Genomic DNA, 23,964 nt, shown 5'->3' with positions numbered 1-23,964 from the left:
TAATTCTCCAGTGTGAACCAACATGACACTCGGCAGTTTCCACACACAGTCCTCATAATGTAGGTATCTTACATTAACCAACACTATAGGACTTGTGTCTAACACCCTCACTATCAACATCCAAACAACTCGGCTGTGTTCTTGTTGCAATAATAACAACACCAGAAAATTAGTCACCTGCTCATCAACTTCGAAGGAGGACGATGCCATGGGCACAGCAGCTTGAGAACGGTCAGGGTGCTCTGAAACCTTGTGCAAGCAAACACAAAAGTACATTAACATCCATTCAACACAGATATGTTGAGACTATACAATACAGTTATGAAGGTACACTGGTTATTGACATAAATGAGGTAAATGTAATGAAGTAATATTGAGTGAAAATTAATTCTCCAGTGTGAACCAACATGACTCTCGGCAGTATCCACACACAGTCCTCATAATAATGTACCTGAAAGCTTCATACACTGCAGGGTCTCTGTTACACACAGACTTGAGAGCCCATCTTTCAATAGACTTACGCATCCAAAACACACACAGTCCTCATAATGTAGGTATCTTACATTAACCAACACTATAGGACTTGTGTCTAACACCCTCACTATCAACATCCACACAACTCGGCTGTGTTCTTGTTGCAATAATAACAACACCAGAAAATTAGTCACCTGCTCATCAACTTCAAAGGAGGACGATGCCATGGGCACAGCAGCTTGAGGACGGCCAGGGTGCTCTGAAACCTTGTGCAAGCAAACACAAAAGTACATTAACATCCATTCAACACAGATACGTTGAGACTATACAATACAGTTATGAAGGTACACTGGTTATTGACATAAATGAGGTAAATGTAATGAATTAATATTGAGTGAAAATTAATTCTCCAGTGTGAACCAACATGACACTCGGCAGTATCCACACACAGTCCTCAAAATGTAGGTATCTTACATTAACCAACACTATAGGACTTGTGTCTAACACCCTCACTATCAACATCCAAACAACTCGGCTGTGTTCTTGTTGCAATAATAACACCACCAGAAAATTAGTCACCTGCTCATCAACTTCAAAGGAGGACGATGCCATGGGCACAGCAGCTTGAGAACGGTCAGGGTGCTCCGAAACCTTGTGCAAGCAAACACAAAAGTACATTAACATCCATTCAACACAGATACGTTGAGACTATACAATACAATTATGAAGGTACACTGGTTATTGACATAAATGGGGTAAATGTAATGAGGTAATATTGAGTGAAAATTAATTCTCCAGTGTGAACCAACATGACTCTCGGCAGTATCCACACACAGTCCTCATAATAATGTACCTGAAAGCTTCATACACTGCAGGGTCTCTGTTACACACAGACTTGAGAGCCCATCTTTCAATAGACTTACGCATCCAAAACACACACAGTCCTCATAATGTAGGTATCTTACATTAACCAACACTATAGGACTTGTGTCTAACACCCTCACTATCAACATCCACACAACTCGGCTGTGTTCTTGTTGCAATAATAACACCACCAGAAAATTAGTCACCTGCTCATCAACTTCAAAGGAGGACGATGCCATGGGCACAGCAGCTTGAGAACGGTCAGGGTGCTCTGAAACCTTGTGCAAGCAAACACAAAAGTACATTAACATCCATTCAACACAGATATGTTGAGACTATACAATACAGTTATGAAGGTACACTGGTTATTGACATAAATGAGGTAAATGTAATGAAGTAATATTGAGTGAAAATTAATTCTCCAGTGTGAACCAACATGACTCTCGGCAGTATCCACACACAGTCCTCATAATAATGTACCTGAAAGCTTCACACACTGCATGGTCTCTGTTACACACAGACTTGAGAGCCCATCTTTCAATAGACTTACGCATCCAAAACACACACAGTCCTCATAATGTAGGTATCTTACATTAACCAACACTATAGGACTTGTGTCTAAAACCCTCACTATCAACATCCAAACAACTCGGCTGTGTTCTTGTTGCAATAATAACAACACCAGAAAATTAGTCACCTGCTCATCAACTTCAAAGGAGGACGATGCCATGGGCACAGCAGCTTGAGGACGGCCAGGGTGCTCTGAAACCTTGTGCAAGCAAACACAAAAGTACATTAACATCCATTCAACACAGATACGTTGAGACTATACAATACAATTATGAAGGTACACTGGTTATTGACATAAATGAGGTAAATGTAATGAATTAATATTGAGTGAAAATTAATTCTCCAGTGTGAACCAACATGACACTCGGCAGTATCCACACACAGTCCTCATAATGTAGGTATCTTACATTAACCAACACTATAGGACTTGTGTCTAACACCCTCACTATCAACATCCACACAACTCGGCTGTGTTCTTGTTGCAATAATAACAACACCAGAAAATTAGTCACCTGCTCATCAACTTCAAAGTAGGACGATGCCATGGGCACAGCAGCTTGAGGACGGCCAGGGTGCTCTGAAACCTTGTGCAAGCAAACACAAAAGTACATTAACATCCATTCAACACAGATACGTTGAGACTATACAATACAGTTATGAAGGTACACTGGTTATTGACATAAATGAGGTAAATGTAATGAATTAATATTGAGTGAAAATTAATTCTCCAGTGTGAACCAACATGACACTCGGCAGTATCCACACACAGTCCTCATAATGTAGGTATCTTACATTAACCAACACTATAGGACTTGTGTCTAACACCCTCACTATCAACATCCAAACAACTCGGCTGTGTTCTTGTTGCAATAATAACACCACCAGAAAATTAGTCACCTGCTCATCAACTTCAAAGGAGGACGATGCCATGGGCACAGCAGCTTGAGAACGGTCAGGGTGCTCTGAAACCTTGTGCAAGCAAACACAAAAGTACATTAACATCCATTCAACACAGATATGTTGAGACTATACAATACAGTTATGAAGGTACACTGGTTATTGACATAAATGAGGTAAATGTAATGAAGTAATATTGAGTGAAAATTAATTCTCCAGTGTGAACCAACATGACTCTCGGCAGTATCCACACACAGTCCTCATAATAATGTACCTGAAAGCTTCACACACTGCATGGTCTCTGTTACACACAGACTTGAGAGCCCATCTTTCAATAGACTTACGCATCCAAAACACACACAGTCCTCATAATGTAGGTATCTTACATTAACCAACACTATAGGACTTGTGTCTAAAACCCTCACTATCAACATCCAAACAACTCGGCTGTGTTCTTGTTGCAATAATAACAACACCAGAAAATTAGTCACCTGCTCATCAACTTCAAAGGAGGACGATGCCATGGGCACAGCAGCTTGAGGACGGCCAGGGTGCTCTGAAACCTTGTGCAAGCAAACACAAAAGTACATTAACATCCATTCAACACAGATACGTTGAGACTATACAATACAATTATGAAGGTACACTGGTTATTGACATAAATGAGGTAAATGTAATGAATTAATATTGAGTGAAAATTAATTCTCCAGTGTGAACCAACATGACACTCGGCAGTATCCACACACAGTCCTCATAATGTAGGTATCTTACATTAACCAACACTATAGGACTTGTGTCTAACACCCTCACTATCAACATCCACACAACTCGGCTGTGTTCTTGTTGCAATAATAACAACACCAGAAAATTAGTCACCTGCTCATCAACTTCAAAGTAGGACGATGCCATGGGCACAGCAGCTTGAGGACGGCCAGGGTGCTCTGAAACCTTGTGCAAGCAAACACAAAAGTACATTAACATCCATTCAACACAGATACGTTGAGACTATACAATACAGTTATGAAGGTACACTGGTTATTGACATAAATGAGGTAAATGTAATGAATTAATATTGAGTGAAAATTAATTCTCCAGTGTGAACCAACATGACACTCGGCAGTATCCACACACAGTCCTCATAATGTAGGTATCTTACATTAACCAACACTATAGGACTTGTGTCTAACACCCTCACTATCAACATCCAAACAACTCGGCTGTGTTCTTGTTGCAATAATAACACCACCAGAAAATTAGTCACCTGCTCATCAACTTCAAAGGAGGACGATGCCATGGGCACAGCAGCTTGAGAACGGTCAGGGTGCTCTGAAACCTTGTGCAAGCAAACACAAAAGTACATTAACATCCATTCAACACAGATATGTTGAGACTATACAATACAGTTATGAAGGTACACTGGTTATTGACATAAATGAGGTAAATGTAATGAAGTAATATTGAGTGAAAATTAATTCTCCAGTGTGAACCAACATGACTCTCGGCAGTATCCACACACAGTCCTCATAATAATGTACCTGAAAGCTTCACACACTGCATGGTCTCTGTTACACACAGACTTGAGAGCCCATCTTTCAATAGACTTACGCATCCAAAACACACACAGTCCTCATAATGTAGGTATCTTACATTAACCAACACTATAGGACTTGTGTCTAAAACCCTCACTATCAACATCCAAACAACTCGGCTGTGTTCTTGTTGCAATAATAACAACACCAGAAAATTAGTCACCTGCTCATCAACTTCAAAGGAGGACGATGCCATGGGCACAGCAGCTTGAGGACGGCCAGGGTGCTCTGAAACCTTGTGCAAGCAAACACAAAAGTACATTAACATCCATTCAACACAGATACGTTGAGACTATACAATACAATTATGAAGGTACACTGGTTATTGACATAAATGAGGTAAATGTAATGAATTAATATTGAGTGAAAATTAATTCTCCAGTGTGAACCAACATGACACTCGGCAGTATCCACACACAGTCCTCATAATGTAGGTATCTTACATTAACCAACACTATAGGACTTGTGTCTAACACCCTCACTATCAACATCCACACAACTCGGCTGTGTTCTTGTTGCAATAATAACAACACCAGAAAATTAGTCACCTGCTCATCAACTTCAAAGGAGGACGATGCCATGGGCACAACAGCTTGAGAACGGTCAGGGTGCTCCGAAACCTTGTGCAAGCAAACACAAAAGTACATTAACATCCATTCAACACAGATACGTTGAGACTATACAATACAATTATGAAGGTACACTGGTTATTGACATAAATGAGGTAAATGTAATGAGGTAATATTGAGTGAAAATTAATTCTCCAGTGTGAACCAACATGACACTCGGCAGTATCCACACACAGTCCTCATAATAATGTACCTGAAAGCTTCACACACTGCATGGTCTCTGTTACACACAGACTTGAGAGCCCATCTTTCAATAGACTTACGCATCCAAAACACACACAGTCCTCATAATGTAGGTATCTTACATTAACCAACACTATAGGACTTGTGTCTAAAACCCTCACTATCAACATCCAAACAACTCGGCTGTGTTCTTGTTGCAATAATAACAACACCAGAAAATTAGTCACCTGCTCATCAACTTCAAAGGAGGACGATGCCATGGGCACAGCAGCTTGAGGACGGCCAGGGTGCTCTGAAACCTTGTGCAAGCAAACACAAAAGTACATTAACATCCATTCAACACAGATACGTTGAGAATATACAATACAGTTATGAAGGTACACTGGTTATTGACATAAATGAGGTAAATGTAATGAATTAATATTGAGTGAAAATTAATTCTCCAGTGTGAACCAACATGACACTCGGCAGTATCCACACACAGTCCTCATAATGTAGGTATCTTACATTAACCAACACTATAGGACTTGTGTCTAACACCCTCACTATCAACATCCAAACAACTCGGCTGTGTTCTTGTTGCAATAATAACACCACCAGAAAATTAGTCACCTGCTCATCAACTTCAAAGGAGGACGATGCCATGGGCACAGCAGCTTGAGAACGGTCAGGGTGCTCTGAAACCTTGTGCAAGCAAACACAAAAGTACATTAACATCCCTTCAACACAGATATGTTGAGACTATACAATACAGTTATGAAGGTACACTGGTTATTGACATAAATGAGGTAAATGTAATGAAGTAATATTGAGTGAAAATTAATTCTCCAGTGTGAACCAACATGACTCTCGGCAGTATCCACACAGTCCTCATAATAATGTACCTGAAAGCTTCACACACTGCATGGTCTCTGTTACACACAGACTTGAGAGCCCATCTTTCAATAGACTTACGCATCCAAAACACACACAGTCCTCATAATGTAGGTATCTTACATTAACCAACACTATAGGACTTGTGTCTAAAACCCTCACTATCAACATCCAAACAACTCGGCTGTGTTCTTGTTGCAATAATAACAACACCAGAAAATTAGTCACCTGCTCATCAACTTCAAAGGAGGACGATGCCATGGGCACAGCAGCTTGAGGACGGCCAGGGTGCTCTGAAACCTTGTGCAAGCAAACACAAAAGTACATTAACATCCATTCAACACAGATACGTTGAGACTATACAATACAATTATGAAGGTACACTGGTTATTGACATAAATGAGGTAAATGTAATGAATTAATATTGAGTGAAAATTAATTCTCCAGTGTGAACCAACATGACACTCGGCAGTATCCACACACAGTCCTCATAATGTAGGTATCTTACATTAACCAACACTATAGGACTTGTGTCTAACACCCTCACTATCAACATCCACACAACTCGGCTGTGTTCTTGTTGCAATAATAACACCACCAGAAAATTAGTCACCTGCTCATCAACTTCAAAGGAGGACGATGCCATGGGCACAGCAGCTTGAGAACGGTCAGGGTGCTCTGAAACCTTGTGCAAGCAAACACAAAAGTACATTAACATCCATTCAACACAGATACGTTGAGACTATACAATACAATTATGAAGGTACACTGGTTATTGACATAAATGAGGTAAATGTAATGAATTAATATTGAGTGAAAATTAATTCTCCAGTGTGAACCAACATGACACTCGGCAGTATCCACACACAGTCCTCATAATAATGTACCTGAAAGCTTCATACACTGCAGGGTCTCTGTTACACACAGACTTGAGAGCCCATCTTTCAATAGACTTATGCATCCAAAACACACACAGTCCTCATAATGTAGGTATCTTACATTAACCAACACTATAGGACTTGTGTCTAAAACCCTCACTATCAACATCCACACAACTTGGCTGTGTTCTTGTTGCAATAATAACAACACCAGAAAATTAGTCACCTGCTCATCAACTTCAAAGGAGGACGATGCCATGGGCACAGCAGCTTGAGGACGGCCAGGGTGCTCTGAAACCTTGTGCAAGCAAACACAAAAGTACATTAACATCCATTCAACACAGATACGTTGAGAATATACAATACAATTATGAAGGTACACTGGTTATTGACATAAATGAGGTAAATGTAATGAAGTAATATTGAGTGAAAATTAATTCTCCAGTGTGAACCAACATGACACTCGGCAGTATCCACACACAGTCCTCATAATGTAGGTATCTTACATTAACCAACACTATAGGACTTGTGTCTAACACCCTCACTATCAACATCCAAACAACTCGGCTGTGTTCTTGTTGCAATAATAACAACACCAGAAAATTAGTCACCTGCTCATCAACTTCAAAGGAGGACGATGCCATGGGCACATCAGCTTGAGAACGGTCAGGGTGCTCTGAAACCTTGTGCAAGCAAACACAAAAGTACATTAACATCCATTCAACACAGATAAGTTGAGACTATACAATACTACACTACACTACGGTAAATGTAAATATAATATGTACCTTTACTCTCCATGGCCAGTCAGAGTCACCGTAGTTGTATGTTATTGCTTCCCCCGGCTTGATGTCTTTTATGGCAAATAAACAGAGATGAGGCTTTCCATTTACTGTGATTGTCCTCATTTTGCTGTTTGGGCTCACGTGATCGTCATTCACCAGTCTGCCCAAGGAGCCATCCTCTCTGGCTGCATCAATGCTGAGATAACAAAAAATGTAAGACACAAAATTACACAAGGTTTATAAAAAGGCTGAACAATTTGATTACATTTTTAATTATATGGATTTGTAACAAGCTAGCAGTTTGTCTTAATGTGGTCGTCACAACTTTTGCAAAAAGTAGGCTGAAAAATGAATTATTTTAATTTACATACCACAATTGTTGTCCATTGTACCTGAATTCAAAAAGAAAAACCTTTAAGGCGTCATGGTACAATCTTGTTCTGTTTTCATATTCCTTCTTGGTTACAACGTCTCCGCGATATTCCAGAAGGAAGTCTCCTTTGTTATAGTTGCACCCACTAAACACTCCTCGACCTTACAAAGAAAATAGAAAATGTCAACATGGGTCTACTACAATGGTTAAACTTATGACTGTGCCAAAAATCCTCAACAAGTATCCTAGTACCTCACCTTTTACTGAATCTATGAATTTCACTTCAAATCCATCTTTGTCCTGCCCCAAAGATGAAAATTTTACTGCTTCATCTTTTGGTTTAATTTTTGCTCTCGGGGGCCTCATTGCAATACACTGTCTCAGAAAAAGAAAAAAAAATAGTACAATTTATTTAATATTTCAGGAAAATAGTTGATAATGAAAACTGATCTTTCACAGGAGGTGTCTTTAACCCTCTGGAGTCAATGGTATAATCGGCTGTTTTTGACTACTTTTGATTTAATTGTTTTATCGGCTCATGTTCATTTATCCACCACAATAGGAAATGAGATTGTTGGGTTTTTCTCTGTATCTATGAAGCGCCTTGAGGCGACTTTTGTTGTGATTTGGCGCTATATAAATAAAATTGAATTGAGAGGCAATAATGTATCTATGTTTTGTTTTTTAAGAAAATACCGTTTTTATATTTTCCTGCACTAAACTTGACGACAGTTTTCAGGAAAAAGCGTAAATTATGTATCATAACTCTGGTTTTACTTGGCCTATCAACACATTTTTAAAAACTGTTATATACGCATGTTGCTGATACACCGTAAATTGGTCATATAATCTGCACTCCAGAGAGTTAAATGTTAGCTACCTCGGTTATCTGAAATGTCTCATTAATAGCGTGTCACCTATATTTCAGCGTTGCTTAAAATCTGGAGACAGTGGGATGGATGAATAAATAATAACATCTCAGTAATTTCAAATGTTACAGTTTAACTAAAAAGGTGTGTGTTAGACTAGGTATTTAACCTTGACTAATTAAATACACAACCGCGTGTCATCAAAAAAGCTAGCTTTAGCATGAGAATTACATTGAAATACAAAACTCAATCAAGGAATATACACCAAAGAAAAATCTCAACAAAACTAAATCTGACCAGTTGCTGGGCTACAAAGCTGGCAAAATTCGAAAGTTTAAAGTTTAAAGTTACCTGTTGGCTTCTCCACACCAGCGTCGGTGTCGGTACTCCTCAACTCGAAGTCACGAAGTGAGGGGGAGGGGTGAAAAACAGCTCATTGGCTAAAAAGTGGTCAGGTGATGAGAGTTCTGACTTTTTTATGGAATTTCAGTGAAACATTTACAGTGACGAAGGACTGAGTTTTATTGCATTTGTTTGTTTATAGGAAATTCCTCTTTTAAAAAGTATTTAGTTATTTATTTGAGGCAAAGGTACACTACAAGGGAATACATGTTTCCTCACACACCACCAGCCGAGGTCCACCACTGAAGCAATGGTTTTACACTTGCATCTGCATATGTTAAACAAATCTGAGATTCAACCAACAACATAGTGTGACATATTTTAGATCCTTATGTTAAACCAGCATGTATCAAGATGTGGCTTTCTTCGGAAAAATGTATTTAATTATTATATTTTTGTTCTGATCTTTTGTTTGAAGATACAGAAGGTGCATCCTGAAACCAATGAATTTATCACTAGCAATTATGGACAGTTTGAGAAACCAAACATTGTTTTGTTTAGCAGTACAGAATAAATGAGATCATATGATATGACTAAAAAAATCTGAAACTAATAAATCCTATGGAAATTATACAGTGTAAAATTGGCTCTGTTTACAATATAGAACAAGCAGAACAAAACCTTAAAGAAACATGCCATTTTCCTGCATTAGTTATTAGTTATAACAACAAACTTGACAGATTAAATGCAAAACATGTATGTTAGGTTGAATAGATATGATAATTTGATAGTAGTTATTGAGTGAGTAGTTGTTTGGCTGTGTGTTATAGACAGGGGTGCACATAACTGGTACGCAGGTACGAATGCGTGACAAAAATTAGGAATGCGTAGTGACACTTTGCGTACTTGACTGTCTCATTTAATCTTACATGTGTTGCTTGTCACCAGCTAAATGTCCAAAAAAACAACAGACATTAAGCAGCTTCTTTGGTGTGCCACCACTAGCTAAGAAACACCAACCAGAGCCAGAGAAAAGACTTTTTTCAGAAAAGTGGCTCCAAGATGTGCCGTGGCTTGAAGCTAACAATCACATCCACATCTAGCAGACAAATCAGGTGTGTTTTTTAAAGGCTCAAAGAATTTTAACCATCCTTTATTTGACAAACATGAAAAAAAGTAAGGTGTCACGGTTCTGGGTCATTTTGACCCAGCATTTTGAGTTCTTGTGTTTTGGTTTAATTTTGGATTGTATTCTGATTCTTGTGCTTTGTTGATTATTAGTAGAATTCTATGTTTTTGTTTATTCTTGTTAAGGGATTAGTTCTTAGGTTTTGTGTCTCATGTTTAGTGTAGATTTGTTCTGGTGCCCTCCTGTAGGTTTAGTTTAGTGTCTAGTCTGCATCTTTGTGTAGTTGTTTCTTGTTTCCTGTTTTATTGTGAAGGTCCGTGTCTTATGTGAGTGTATTCAGTTTAGCTTCCCTTGTCTCGTCTCGTCAATTACTTCCAGTTGTGTTCCCCACCTGTGTGTATTTAAGTTGTGTCTTCTCGTGTGCTGGTCGCTGGTCTGTCTGTGTTTCAACCGTGTTCACCCTGCTGTCAGACTTCTCACCTTCCTTCATGTTCGTGTTCATGTTTGCTGTTCAGTAGTTTAGTTTGTCCCAGTATAGATTAGTTTTGTTTCCGTTTTGCCATTTCCACCTTGTGCTTTATTTTTTCAATAAATCTCCTTCGCATCTACGAGTACCTGCGCTTGGATCCTCATTTAATTCCTCCACATGTCTCATCCCGTTCGCTGTGACATTACTGACCAGCCACATTATGGATCCATCGGCATTTGCCCCACCCAAGGAACTTCAGGAGGTCATAATCGACTCTGCTTCCAGGTTGGTCAACCTATGGCTAGAGCATGAGGGAGAGTGAGCTGCTCTGCGCTGTGGAAGCCAGGCTACAGCAGCTCATTTCCGGCCACCCCTGGCTATTGGACTAACTGCACCCGCTCATTCAGGATTTCATTCTCCACAAACTTCATCTTCACCCTCCCCCACTCAGTCTGCAGCCCCGCCTGCAGCTCAAGTCTGCAGCCCCGCTGTCTGCAGCTCGGTCTGCAGCCCCGCTGCCTGCAACTTGGTCTGCAGCCCCGCTGCCTGCAGCTCGGTCTGCAGCCCCGCTGCCTGTCGCTCGGTCTGCAGCCCCGCTGCCTGTCGCTCGGTCTGCAGCCCCGCTGCCTGTAGCTCAGTCTGCAGCCCTGCTGCCTTTAGCTCAGTTGCCAACTCCACCACCATTATCATCTCAACCATTACTTCAGTCGCCCTCAGTTCAGTCTGCTGCCCAGCTGCCCTGAGTTCAGTCTGCCATTCAGTCTCCTGTGTTGCCGCTAGCTCAGCCAGTAGCACGGCTGGGGGTTCTGGAGAGCCCCGCCAGTGTCACGTCTCGTCAGCTGGGGGTTCAGGAGAGCCTAGTCAGCGTCACACCTCGTCAGCTGCACGGTCCGAGGAGCCCGTCCGGCATCACGTCTCGTTAGCTGGGGGTCCCGGAGGACCCAGCCAGCATATCCTCGTGTCCGCTGACGGCTCTAGGGAGTCCGTTCAGCCAACTTACACACCATCGCCTGCAGCGTCACCACCTGCAGCTGCCACGCTGCCGTCTGGTTCCGTGGCTGCCACGCTGCCGTCTGGTCCCTCCTCGTCTGGTCCCTCCTCGTCTGGTCCCTCCTCGTCTGGTCCCTCCTCGTCTGGTCCCTCCTCGTCTGGTGCTGCGGTTGCTACACTGCCGTTGGCCTCTGGACCTGCTCTGTTGCCGCCACTGCCTTCCTCCTGACTTGTTTCGCCTGCGTTGCCGCCGCCGCTGCTGTCCACACGGCCGCCCCCCTGAACTGTTCTGGATTTGGCTCATGTGCTGTCGACCCCCCTGAACTTTTTTGTGGACTCATGTTTGATCTGGTTTAGCTTTGTTTTGAATCGTTTTCATGTGTTTCTGGACTTATGCTCCTTGTCTTTTTTTTTTTTTTTTTTTTTTTTTTTTGTTTCTGTCCCTTGTCTCGTCTCGTCAATTACTTCTAGCTATGTTCCCCACCTGTGTGTAATCTCCCGATGTTCTTCTGTGTATATTTAAGTCGTGTCTTCTCGTGTGCTGGTCGCTGGTCTGTCTGCGTTTCAACCATGTTCACCCTGCTGTGTAAGGCCGGGTGGACAATAGATGATAACAAGTAAGACTGGTTTCTGAGTTTCACAGCTGGGGTGGACAATGTTAAGCATCAGGCTTTCAAATGAATTAAAAGTCTGTCTTGGTCTTTCATTAATTAATAGACTGGTGTGAAAAATTGCTGCCACACCGCCCCCTCAACCTGTGCTTCGAGATTTCTGGTAGTTAGAATGACTCGGGGGTGTTGATTCATTTAAATTAACATAATCATCCTGCTGCAATCAGGTTTCTGTAAGGCAGAGTAAATCAATTTGTTGATCAATTATTAAGTCATGTACTAACAGAGACTTGGAGGAGAGAGACCTAATATTTAATAATCCACATTTCACTGTTTTACTCTTTGGTTCAGATGTGGATACTGTATTGTTCTTTCTTTGTAAATGTTTAAGTTGTTTGTTGCTGGTTTTTAGTTTGTTTTTTTTCTTTTTGGAAGCAGACACAGTCTTTATGAAGATGGGTTTTTGGGGGGGTAGCAGGAGGAGAGAAGCTGCAGAGAGGCGTGTAAGACTGCAACTCTGCTTCCTGGTCCCAACTCTGGATAGTCATATTTTGAGGGGTTTAATAAATTTGTCCATATTTCTAGAAATGAGAGCTGCTCCATCCAAAGTGGGATGGATGCCGTCTCTCCTAACAAGACCAGGTTTCCTCCAGAAGGTTTGCCAATTATCTATGAAGCCCACATTGTTTCTGGGACACCACTCAGACAGCCAGCAATTTAAGGAGAACATGCGGCTAAATATGTCACTCCTGGTCTGATTGGGGAGGGGACCAGAGAAAACTACAGAGTCCGACATTGTTTTGGCAAAGTTGCACACCGATTCAATATTGATTTTAGTGACCTCCGATTGGCGTAACCGGGTGTCATTACTGCCGACGTGAATTATGATTTTACTGAATTTACGTTTACCCTTAGCCAGCAGTTTTAAATTTCCTTCAATGTCGCCTGCTCTGGCCCCTGGAAGACAATTGACTATGGTTGCCGGTGTCTCTAGCTTCACATGTCTGAGAACAGAATCACCAATTACCAGAGTTTGACCCCCAGCGGGTGTGTCGCAGAGTGGGGAAAAACGGTTAGACACATGAACGGGTTGGTGGTGTACCTTGGGCTTCTGTTTAGGACTATGCTTCCTCCTCACCGTCACCCAGCCGCCCTCTTTCCCCAGCTGCTTGGGATCTGCCGGGGAACAGCTAGCGGGGCCTACGCTATCTTCGGCTGCACCAGCTACAGGGGCCTGGCTAGCTAAGGGTGAAAGAAGGGTGCGATGCCGAGTCTCCAATTCAGTAATCCTGGCCTCCAGAGCTGCAAATATGCTACATTTGTTACAGATATCATTACTGCTAAAGGAGGCCGAGGAGTAACTAAACATCTGACACAATGAGCAAGAAAGTGCAGGAGGGACAGGTGAAGTAGCCATGGTGCTAACGAGTCGGCTACGAGCTAAGCTAAGCTAGCAAAACAGTACAGAGACAGTGAGTGAAAACTTTGGCTATAAATTAGGTAGTGAGTACACAGAAAGTGTGCTTCGGATGAAGCACGTGAAGATTATACTCTGAAAAAAGAATGTATTTAAAAGTTGTTAAGTAAACTGCTAAGCAAATAAGCTACTCAGAAACACCACTGTGTTTGAGCAGGAACAGGAAGTGATACTCTACTACAGAGCGAGCGAACACCAAGTGACAGGGTAGGTAGCAGTAGGTTGTTTTCCTGACACCATGTCAGGGCTCTCACCTCTGCTCTGTAAGCAGACTCGTCTCCATCTGAAATGCAACGAATGATGGTAGTGTCACCTGCCCATCCAAAACCTTTATTTTGGTTTCCTTTTGAGGGTTTTTAACCAGTCAAAGGTGGACTTACTGATGTGTTTCAGATCATTGTCCTTTTGTATAACCCAAGTACCCAACTTCATGAGTTCATGTTCAGTTCATGTCCACTTCAGGACATGAACTGATTGCCGGCCATTCTCCTTCAGGATTTTCTGGTAGAGAGCAGAAGTCATGGTTCCATCAATTACAGCAAGGTGTCATGAAGCAAAGCAGTTCCAGACCATCACATAACACCACCATGTGTGACTGTTGCTATATGTTCTTTTTATGAAATGTTGTGTTAGTTTGATAAAAGATGTAACGGGATTCAAAGCTTCCAAAATGTTCATCTTTTGTCTTGTCAGTCAACAGAATATTTTCCCAAAAGTCTTCAGGATCATTAAGATGTTTTTTGGCACATATGAGAGGAGCCCTTGTGTTCTTTTTGGTCAATGGTAGTTTTTTCCTTGGACCTCTCCCATGGATGCCATTTTTGCCCAGACTTTTTCTTATTGTTGAATAATGAACTCTGATCTTAACTGAGACAAGTGAGGTCTGCAGTTCTTTAGATGCTGTTCTGGCTGTTCTCTTGTGACCTCCTTGATGAGTCGGCAGTGCGCTCTTAGAGTAATTTTGGTAGGCAGGCTGCTCCTGGGAAGGTTCAGCACTGTTTTAAGTCTTCTCCATTTGTGGATAATGACTCTCTGCAGTGCCAAAGCGATGGAAATGTCTTTGTAACCCTTCCCAGATGGATAGATGTCAATGACTTTGTTTCTCATATTGTTTTTGTAGATTGTGAAGCTCTTTGGCTTTTTGAGATCTTTTAGCCTTCTTCACTTTGTCAGACAGGTTCTCTTTAAGTGATTTCTTCATTCAGCAGGTCTGTAATAATCAGGTATGGGTGTGGCCAGTGAAACTGAACTCAGCTTTACAAAAACTGTTAATTGATGATTTAACAAGAGGGGGCAGTTACTATTTCACACTGGACCGGGTAGGTATGGATAGCTTATTTCCCTTAGTAAATTTTGTATTTACTCATATTATCTTTGTGTAATATGAAAACGTGTTTGATGATCTGAAACATGTGAGTGTGATAAATATGCAAAAAAATAAAATAAAAAAAACTAAGAAATTAGGAAGGGGGCAAATACTTTTTCACACCACTGCATGTGTTTTATGATCCAGGTGGGAGAGGGCAATATGCTGAGCTAATGCTATTGCATCATCTGTGGATCTTTCTGGCCTGTAGGTAAACTGAAACTGGTCGAGCAGGCATTGAAGATGTGATGTGAACTTTGACTATATGCTCAAAGCACTTCATAACAATGGGCGTAAGTGCTCTTGGGTGACAGTCACTGAGTCAGCTCACATTAGGTTTCTTCAGGACGGTGGTCTTCTTGAAGCATGAGGGGACTATAAACAAGAGAAAAGTCATCACTTTACCCAGCTGACTTATCTAATTATAGGCTAATCTCAAACCTTACTTTTACATTCTTTAAAGAGTACCAGAATGCTGAATCTGTTCATCTGGACATACTATTTTTAGTGATTTTTAGAAATGTTTCATCCCCAACTGGTGAATTCTTCAGTCTCAGCCTACTGCAGGTTTCCCCAACCTTATAAACAGTACATTTACATAATGACAGAAACTAGCATCAACAATGGGCTGTGAGGTCAGTTCCATGATCATTAGTATCCAATTTGTCATGACCATTGATCAGTGGCCATGAGAACTGATGAGGCCAGGGTGTACAGTGGGGCAAAAAAGTATTTAGTCAGCCACCGATTGTGCAGGTTCCCCCACTTAAAATGATGACAGAGGTCAGTAATTTGCACCAGAGGTACACTTCAACTGTGAGAGACAGAATGTGAAAAAAAAATCCATGAATTCACATGGTAGGATTTGTAAAGAATTTATTCGTAAATCAGGGTGGAAAATAAGTATTTGGTCAATAACAAAAATACAACTCAATACTTTGTAACATAACCTTTGTTGGCAATAACAGAGGTCAAACGTTTACTATAGGTCTTTACCAGGTTTGCACACACAGTAGCTGGTATTTTGGCCCATTCCTCCATGCAGATCTTCTCAAGAGCAGTGATGTTTTGGGGCTGTCGCCGAGCAACACGGACTTTCAACTCCCGCCACAGATTTTCTATGGGGTTGAGGTCTGGAGACTGGCTAGGCCACTCCAGGACTTTCAAATGCTTCTTACGGAGCCACTCCTTTGTTGCCCGGGCGGTGTGTTTTGGATCATTGTCATGTTGGAAGACCCAGCCTCGTTTCATCTTCAAAGTTCTCACTGATGGAAGGAGGTTTTGGCTCAAAATCTCACGATACTTGGCCCCATTCATTCTGTCCTTAACACGGATCAGTCGTCCTGTCCCCTTGGCAGAAAAACAGCCCCATAGCATGATGTTTCCACCCCCATGCTTCACAGTAGGTATGGTGTTCTTGGGATGCAACTCAGTATTCTTCTTCCTCCAAACACGACGAGTTGAGTTTATACCAAAAAGTTCTACTTTGGTTTCATCTGACCACATGACATTCTCCCAATCCTCTGCTGTATCATCCATGTGCTCTCTGGCAAACTTCAGACGGGCCTGGACATGCACTGGCTTCAGCAGCGGAACACGTCTGGCACTGCGGGATTTGATTCCCTGCCGTTGTAGTGTGTTACTGATGGTGACCTTTGTTACTTTGGTCCCAGCTCTCTGCAGGTCATTCACCAGGTCCCCCCGTGTGGTTCTGGGATCTTTGCTCACCGTTCTCATGATCATTTTGACCCCACGGGATGAGATCTTGCGTGGAGCCCCAGATCGAGGGAGATTATCAGTGGTCTTGTATGTCTTCCATTTTCTGATGATTGCTCCCACAGTTGATTTTTTCACACCAAGCTGCTTGCCTATTGTAGATTCACTCTTCCCAGTCTGGTGCAGGTCTACAATTCTTTTCCTGGTGTCCTTCGAAAGCTCTTTGGTCTTGGCCATGGCGGAGTTTGGAGTCTGACTGGTTGAGGCTGTGGACAGGTGTCTTTTATACAGATGATGAGGTCAAACAGGTGCCATTCATACAGGTAACGAGTGGGGGACAGAAAAGCTTCTTACAGAAGACGTTACAGGTCTGTGAGAGCCAGGGATTTTCCTTGTTTGAGGTGACCAAATACTTATTTTCCACCCTGATTTACGAATAAATTCTTTACAAATCCTACCATGTGAATTCATGGATTTTTTTTTCACATTCTGTCTCTCACAGTTGAAGTGTACCTCTGGTGCAAATTACTGACCTCTGTCATCATTTTAAGTGGGGGAACTTGCACAATCGGTGGCTGACTAAATACTTTTTTGCCCCACTGTATGTTTAAGAACAATTGTTTGGATGATCAATTTGGTCACCTATAACATCTCAACATTTCTGTCTTCTGTCCACAACCCATTTATATGCAGCTCCAAACACCACATCCAGAACCCTTTGGATTTTGTTGAGAAGGTGAGAGATCATATATGGCAGGCATCTTTGCACAGACTGGATCTAGGGTCCTGCCTGGTGTGGTAAACACCAGCCTCTACTGGTCTTGCACTTGGAGCCCTGATTAGTGCTTCATCCTACAAGGGTTTGTCCTTCCATGATGCTTCCTGCTCCACCTCCTCCTCCTGAGGTTTCAGCTGCTTGAACTATTTACTAAGCACCTAATCACTTGTGTTTATCTTCCTGATGCACTGATGATTAGGGATGGGTATCGTTTAGGTTTTATCCGATACCAGTACCAAACCGGTACTTTTGAAACGGTGCCGGTGCTTAAACGGTGCTTGAACCGGTGCTTAAAGAATGGAGAACACACACTTTGTCCAAAAACCTCTCATGTTTAGCTGTTTTTTTGTAAAAAGATAAGAATGTTAGCCGTTTCTGCAGCTATAGGGGATTTATGGCATTACTCTTGGCTGGAAGCAGTGCTTAAACAATGGAAAAAAACACAAACTTTATCCAAAAACCTCTCATGTTTAGCTGTTTCCCTCTTTTTCTTTGGTCATTTTAGCCTTTGGCCAGGGTGAAGGGAGTATCTGCCATCAAACAAGAAGACAGCCGCATGTAAATATGACGGTGTTTGCTAGTTCACCTTACGTGCATTAATTTAATAACGTGGTTAGCGTACTCAACGTAAATTACACACGAACAACAACAAGGCAACGAGTGTTGCCCAGCCATGACAGATGGTGTCATAAAGCAGCTGATTTCATGCAGGATAGGACCCAAACGCAAACTCACTAGGGTGAAATGTGAACTTAAAATACAGCTTTATTACTGAGCACAAAAAAGTCATACAAAACCGAAACTGGGAAAAATAACATGAACTATAATGGGAGCCCTAAATACATGAGGAAGGACACAGGGACACGCACATAGTAAGGAGGGAGGAAGCAACACAGGACTGAGGGAGACACTGACCTAAATACACAGAAGGATAAGAAGGAAGTGAGAACACACAAGGAACACAGTAACACGAATAACCATAACGAGACAGGGGGAGCAAAACTGAACAGAATGAACATGGAAACACAGGACCTTCACAATAAAATAGGAAAACTGCTCTTGACGAAGGCGGTCGCACTTTTCTCCTCTCCTCTATTATAATATATAATAATACATATAATATATATAATATAAAGGATTCCTAGAGCAAAATATGAAAAAAGAAATGCTTAAAAAATTAATCACACAGTCAAGAGTTAATAAAGCATAACTACAGTATATATTAAGTGCTAGATTAAGTAGTTTAGTCATCTCAGTATCACTGAAAGTGGAGTTTTAAATTTAACAGAGTTTTAAGGATTTATCTATGGTCATGTTTTGAAACACTATTTTTAATAAAAACTACAACAATGGGTACCTTCCAACTGTCAGCCAGTCAGAATACAGAACTTTGTTATGTAACACACAATCTTTTTAAAAAAAAAAACGTAATTATAAGGACCTTCTGCCTGCCAGCCAATCAGAACACAGAATTGTTTTATGTAACACACACTATCTGACAAAAACCGTAATTATAGGGACCTTCCGGCTGTTAGCCAATCAGAAGCCTTAAAAAATACACGTTGTGTGAATATTCATGACCAGGTGCAGTACCCAAACCGGTCTACAGGGGAGCTGTGTTGATACACAGATTATACACAAAAGTTGGGTAATTGTGAATAGTAAGGACTTTTTTTCGATTTCGCTGAAATTTTGAATTTAGGCTTTTGACACCTATTTAAGCACCCTCACATCGAGCTTTCATTCCATGAATTGTGAGGACATCGGCCCTGTCCTCATAATTCCAAATGTCCGGACAGTGTGGCGTGTATTCTTGTGAAATGTCCTCATAAACCACCTTTGCGCACACACACACACACACACACACACACACACACACACAGACAAACACAGACACACACACACACACACACACACAGACAAACACACACACACACACACACACACACACACACAGACAAACACACACACACACACACACACACACACACACACACACACACACACACACACACACACTAGAATCAACAGAGTTTTCCAACCTTTTCTTATGTTTTCTGCAGACTTTCATTCAGCCAAATCGCTGCACTGACCTAAAGCACGATCTGCACGACATTTCCTTTAAACACAGTGAAGGTGGACGCCGCTCTTAATGAAACCCAGAATTAGCTTTCATGTATATGAAAGTTGCTGCTGTGCTCTGGATCTTTGGCATTTTGCATGAAGCGATTTTCTCTAAGCTTCAGTTCACACAGCAGAGAAGTTTGTGTCTGACTCAGTGACTGCAAGGTGCTGCACAGGTCCTGTGGCTGCAACCCAAAAGCATCCCTATCAGGCGTCCTGTGCTAATACGCCGTGTTTGCTTTTGGCCTTTGGTCTTGTGTTTGTTTAGATGCCACTTTGCAAACCTAAGCTGTACTGCCATATCATTGTTAGAGAGGAGGAGAGCTTTCCAACAAGCAGCACTGCATGGTCTAGGATTCATCTGCTGGGACGGCCTCTGCTGCTGTGTTGAATCCTCCAGAGCAACAAATTACCAAAACGTCTGTTTTTAAAAAGAGGCTCACACTCGCTGATCCATTTATTAGTTACTGTGAAGTCCGAGCAGAGCAGGACTCTGAGGACTGGACCCTCACACGTCTGTACTTTGTGCTTCTACACAACTTTACATTGATGTGCTAACTTTAGCTACCAAACACAGTGATGTAGAGATGTGACTCTACAGTGAGGTGATACAAACAGCTGGTGAGAGTCCTGTTTACAGACAGAACCACAGAGAAAAACAGAACCTGGTGGAGTTCCTGTGTCACTCTGTTAGCTCCTCAACACAGAGGAACATGAACGTTACGACGCACCTCGTACTGCTCTGATTTAACTGTGAGCTGAGGCACCAGAGCCAAAAGCTCAGCGATGGCTTGAACCACCTCTGGCTGTGAGTGACAGCTGAGCTCAGGCCAAACAGTTCTCCATGCTGAGATAATATCCACCACCTGAGAAAGAAACATTTCTTTTAAGACCAGAACTTTGGAAAAGATTCAAAAGTTCTGATGCAGAAAAAAGATGATTCCTGAATTTAAAGAGACAAATGGAGACAGACGAGGTACCTCTGCTCGACACAGCTCCTGTAGTCCCTGCAGGACGAGAGCAGCCGGGGTTGCCAGGTCTGGTCTGTTGCACTGTTTTAAAGTGAGTGAAATGGCAGCCACCATGTCCCCTGCATGCTGGTAAGGCCTGGTTAACACACACATCAGCGTGGACAAAGTGGAAAATGTGTTTCTTCTCATTTTGTTACCATTTTTATTAAAAAGCATTAAAAGTGCCAGGACACGTGTAAGTAAGTAAATGCAAACACAGCTTCTTATCATTGCAAACTCTTCTGGCTGCAAATGTTTTACAATAAAAGCAAACGTAAGCATTTGTGAAAACAAGAAACATCTCAATGATTTGCTAAATTTGTGCTGTAGCATCCATCCAGAGGGTTTCCCAGGTTTTCACTAATGCTAACAAAGCTGCATGTACATGTTAGCAGGTGTAACAGGCCCCGGGACGATGAGCAGTGTGCACCAGCTGGTTAGAACAAAGGAAATAATCAAATTAAATCATCGTTTGATTTCATCAACACACATAAAGGCCAGTTCACAAACACTGACAAGCATTAGCTAACAGCTAACATGTAAAGGACGTGTGCAGGAGCCTGGATGCAGTTTGTGGAGTTTATATGATCAACATAGTTTTTGGGTTGAAGGTTAAAACTATGAAGTTATGGCTCACTTGCTTAGAGTTGTATTATATGGGAAGCAGTGCTTACAGACTGACATAATAATAGCTGGATTTCCTTTGCTTCAAATGTATGCTTTTATTTTGATAGTCTGGCAGAGACAGGAAGTTAGCTGCCTCTCAGTCTCTCTGTTTGATCTGAACTTTGTAAGACTTTGATCCTTCTGGATTCAGTCACGTGTAGCTGCTCTGAAAGATTTCAAACTGGACTCCTGCTGATTTTTGGAGAAACAGGGACTCAGTGGAGCGTCGAGCTGAGGCTTCATTCACTGCAAAGCTACAAAGTGCATTCATTTATCTTAACAAGCAAAGTTGATGTGACTGAAAAAACAAAGATTTTTCTGAACTTTTATCAGCTTGTTGAGCAGAAACATCTATGAAGAGTCCAGTCAGTGATTATTACTCATCAGAAGGGAAGATGAAGAGTCCTGGTGTTGGAAGCTCACACTGTCTGCACTGTGCATGCAAAGTCCACTGAATGAATGAACCAGTGAATGTAGGAAGTGCCCACTGTTTCTGTAAGTATGGGAGGACCCACCTCTCTCTGCAGATGTCCCTGACACAGGCGGCCCTGGCCAGGATCTGCTCCCACTGGGCGTCCCTCCCCAGCACCACCCTGCTGTCCTGCTGGCTCATTAGACGCTGCAGCTCTGGGTAGACCCGGTCCTTACAGACATGACCAAAGCAGCACACAATCAAAGACAAACAGAAGCTTTGAACACGTGAATATGACATTTATAGTAATGCGTTATTACTGCAAACCTGTTTCTTCCACAGAGCGGTCATGAGGCGCAGTCCCACTGCTCTCAGCTTGGGGGAGCCGGCCAGCATGTGCAGACTGTGCAGCACGATCGGGAAGCAAAGCTGGAATATTACAGCACATATGATCAGAGCCAAGTTTACAAGAGAAACACACGGTTACAGCTGAAGAAGGCAGATGTTAGACAATGACTGCTGGTTTGGAGAGTCCAGCTCACTGACAGAGTGCTTTATACTACAGAGCACTGCATCTATCCCACACAGAGGCTGCTGTGGTCCAATCCCAGCTCCTACAAACTGGGTACAAGAAACACTGTCCGTGTTCATCTCAGTTATTCACTGTTATTGGTGGATTGTGCTCACATGTGGGTATTTGGGACACGCGGGTCACTGGTTTTTAAACTCTAGAAGCCTCCTGGATGAAGAAAAGCTCCTCAGACTACATGACCTGGATGACCCCACAGATTAAAGCTCATCTGTGTGTATGATGGACTAAAACACACTGTGAGCGCTCAGATGAAGTAGAAAGGTGCTGCTGATGTTCCAGCCCCGTCTCCAGACGCTCACAGTCAGTACAGGTTCTTCTAAGTCGTGCTGCGTACCTTATGAGTGCCGAGGTTTGGCAGGCTTGTGAGAACAGCGTGAGCCAGGACGGGACTCTTTTCTTTGGTCAGTTTGAACAAAAGAAGCAGCACGAGGGGCGGGACCTGCAGAGGGAAACGCCCACATCAGCAAACACACCAACCAAACATTAGGGGTACAATGAAACAATGAGGGGTAAACTTCACACTTCATCTGCAGCTAGTGACTCCAACACAAGTCCAGAGGGAAGTCTGTCCCCTTAGAGCACTCCCTAACCTCTCCCTTTATACGGCAGCAGATTAGCAGCAATCACACAGCAGTGACAGCTTTTATCTTCCTGCTGATCTGAACCATTTCAAAGTCATGTGTTGGTGCCAAAACACCAGGGCCCGTATCCCTAAAGATTCTGAGAATCCTCTCAGAGAGCTCCTAATTTAACCTAAAAAATCCTTGCCAGGAGTTTTAGCTTAGAAGTGATTCCAGAACATTTTCAGTGAACTCTGAGCAAGGAATGGATGGAAAATCCTATCTTAGTGAGGAGGTGTGGTTGACCCCGTTGCTAGGTATGAGTCATCATTTCAAAAGCCGTGATTGGTTGATCCTACAAGTTTGATGGAAATGAGCTTTTGGTCATAATGAGCAAAGGATGTACCCTCAAATCAATAAACATAATTATACACTCTAATCTTATGCTGACTGTAATTGTAAATAATATTTCACATTCAAGAAATTCAGTGATGACTTGGGACAGACCCAAGTAGTCACTGCTGCATTGTTGCATTTTCCTGGTTGCCAAATACCTCAGGGTTGTGATTACTTTCGTCTCTGGTGTAATAGCGTTGTGGCGTCGAGTTGGTGAAGTAATTGCATCTCTAAGGAGATCCACCACAAACATGATTCCTGCACGATCCAATCTGTAGCGTCTCAATAATTCCCTGTCATCCAGTGTTTGCAGGACATCTCTCCTGCCTCTTCTGTTGGCCA

At 42.1% G+C, this 23,964-nt stretch overlaps 2 protein-coding genes across 2 annotated transcripts in view; both read right to left on the bottom strand.

Annotated features, from left to right (window-relative positions):
• Positions 1-23,964, bottom strand: part of LOC148105928 (focadhesin-like) — a 44,574-nt gene that overhangs the window by 12,742 nt on the left and 7,868 nt on the right. The window contains exons 11-15 of the mRNA XM_087838419.1: positions 23,001-23,105; positions 22,402-22,503; positions 22,178-22,305; positions 20,967-21,093; positions 20,718-20,852 (exon numbers count right to left, since the gene is read on the bottom strand). Of these exons, the coding sequence (XP_087694545.1) occupies positions 20,718-20,852; positions 20,967-21,093; positions 22,178-22,305; positions 22,402-22,503; positions 23,001-23,105 (597 nt within the window). The remainder of the gene's footprint in view (positions 1-20,717; positions 20,853-20,966; positions 21,094-22,177; positions 22,306-22,401; positions 22,504-23,000; positions 23,106-23,964) is intronic.
• Positions 438-10,832, bottom strand: LOC148105929 (N-lysine methyltransferase KMT5A-B-like). Its single transcript, XM_087839018.1, has 6 exons — positions 9,336-10,832; positions 8,373-8,490; positions 8,114-8,276; positions 7,746-7,938; positions 7,569-7,640; positions 438-740 (listed from the first exon to the last, which is right to left on the bottom strand). Exons 2-6 carry the CDS (start codon positions 8,479-8,481, stop codon positions 438-440), a joined length of 840 nt encoding a protein of 279 aa, XP_087695144.1. The 5' UTR covers positions 8,482-8,490; positions 9,336-10,832.

This window comes from Neolamprologus brichardi, chromosome 3, assembly GCF_056152115.1.
Source record: "Neolamprologus brichardi isolate AB-2024 chromosome 3, ASM5615211v1, whole genome shotgun sequence".
In the NCBI taxonomy this organism is placed as follows: domain Eukaryota; kingdom Metazoa; phylum Chordata; class Actinopteri; order Cichliformes; family Cichlidae; genus Neolamprologus; species Neolamprologus brichardi.
Note: the sequence above shows the minus strand (reverse complement) of the source record. Positions and strands in the feature narration are given on the sequence as shown.

Excerpts from the sequence above, each read along its gene's own strand:
- LOC148105929 (XM_087839018.1), bottom strand. The coding sequence starts at position 8,481 with ATGAGGCCCCCGAGAGCAAAAATTAAACCAAAAGATGAAGCAGTAAAA. Across the intron at positions 7,939-8,113 it reads TACAATGGACAACAATTGTG|CATTGATGCAGCCAGAGAGG; the intron begins GTATGTAAATTA and ends TTGTTATCTCAG. Across the intron at positions 7,641-7,745 it reads ACTGGCCATGGAGAGTAAAG|GTTTCAGAGCACCCTGACCG; the intron begins GTACATATTATA and ends TGCTTGCACAAG.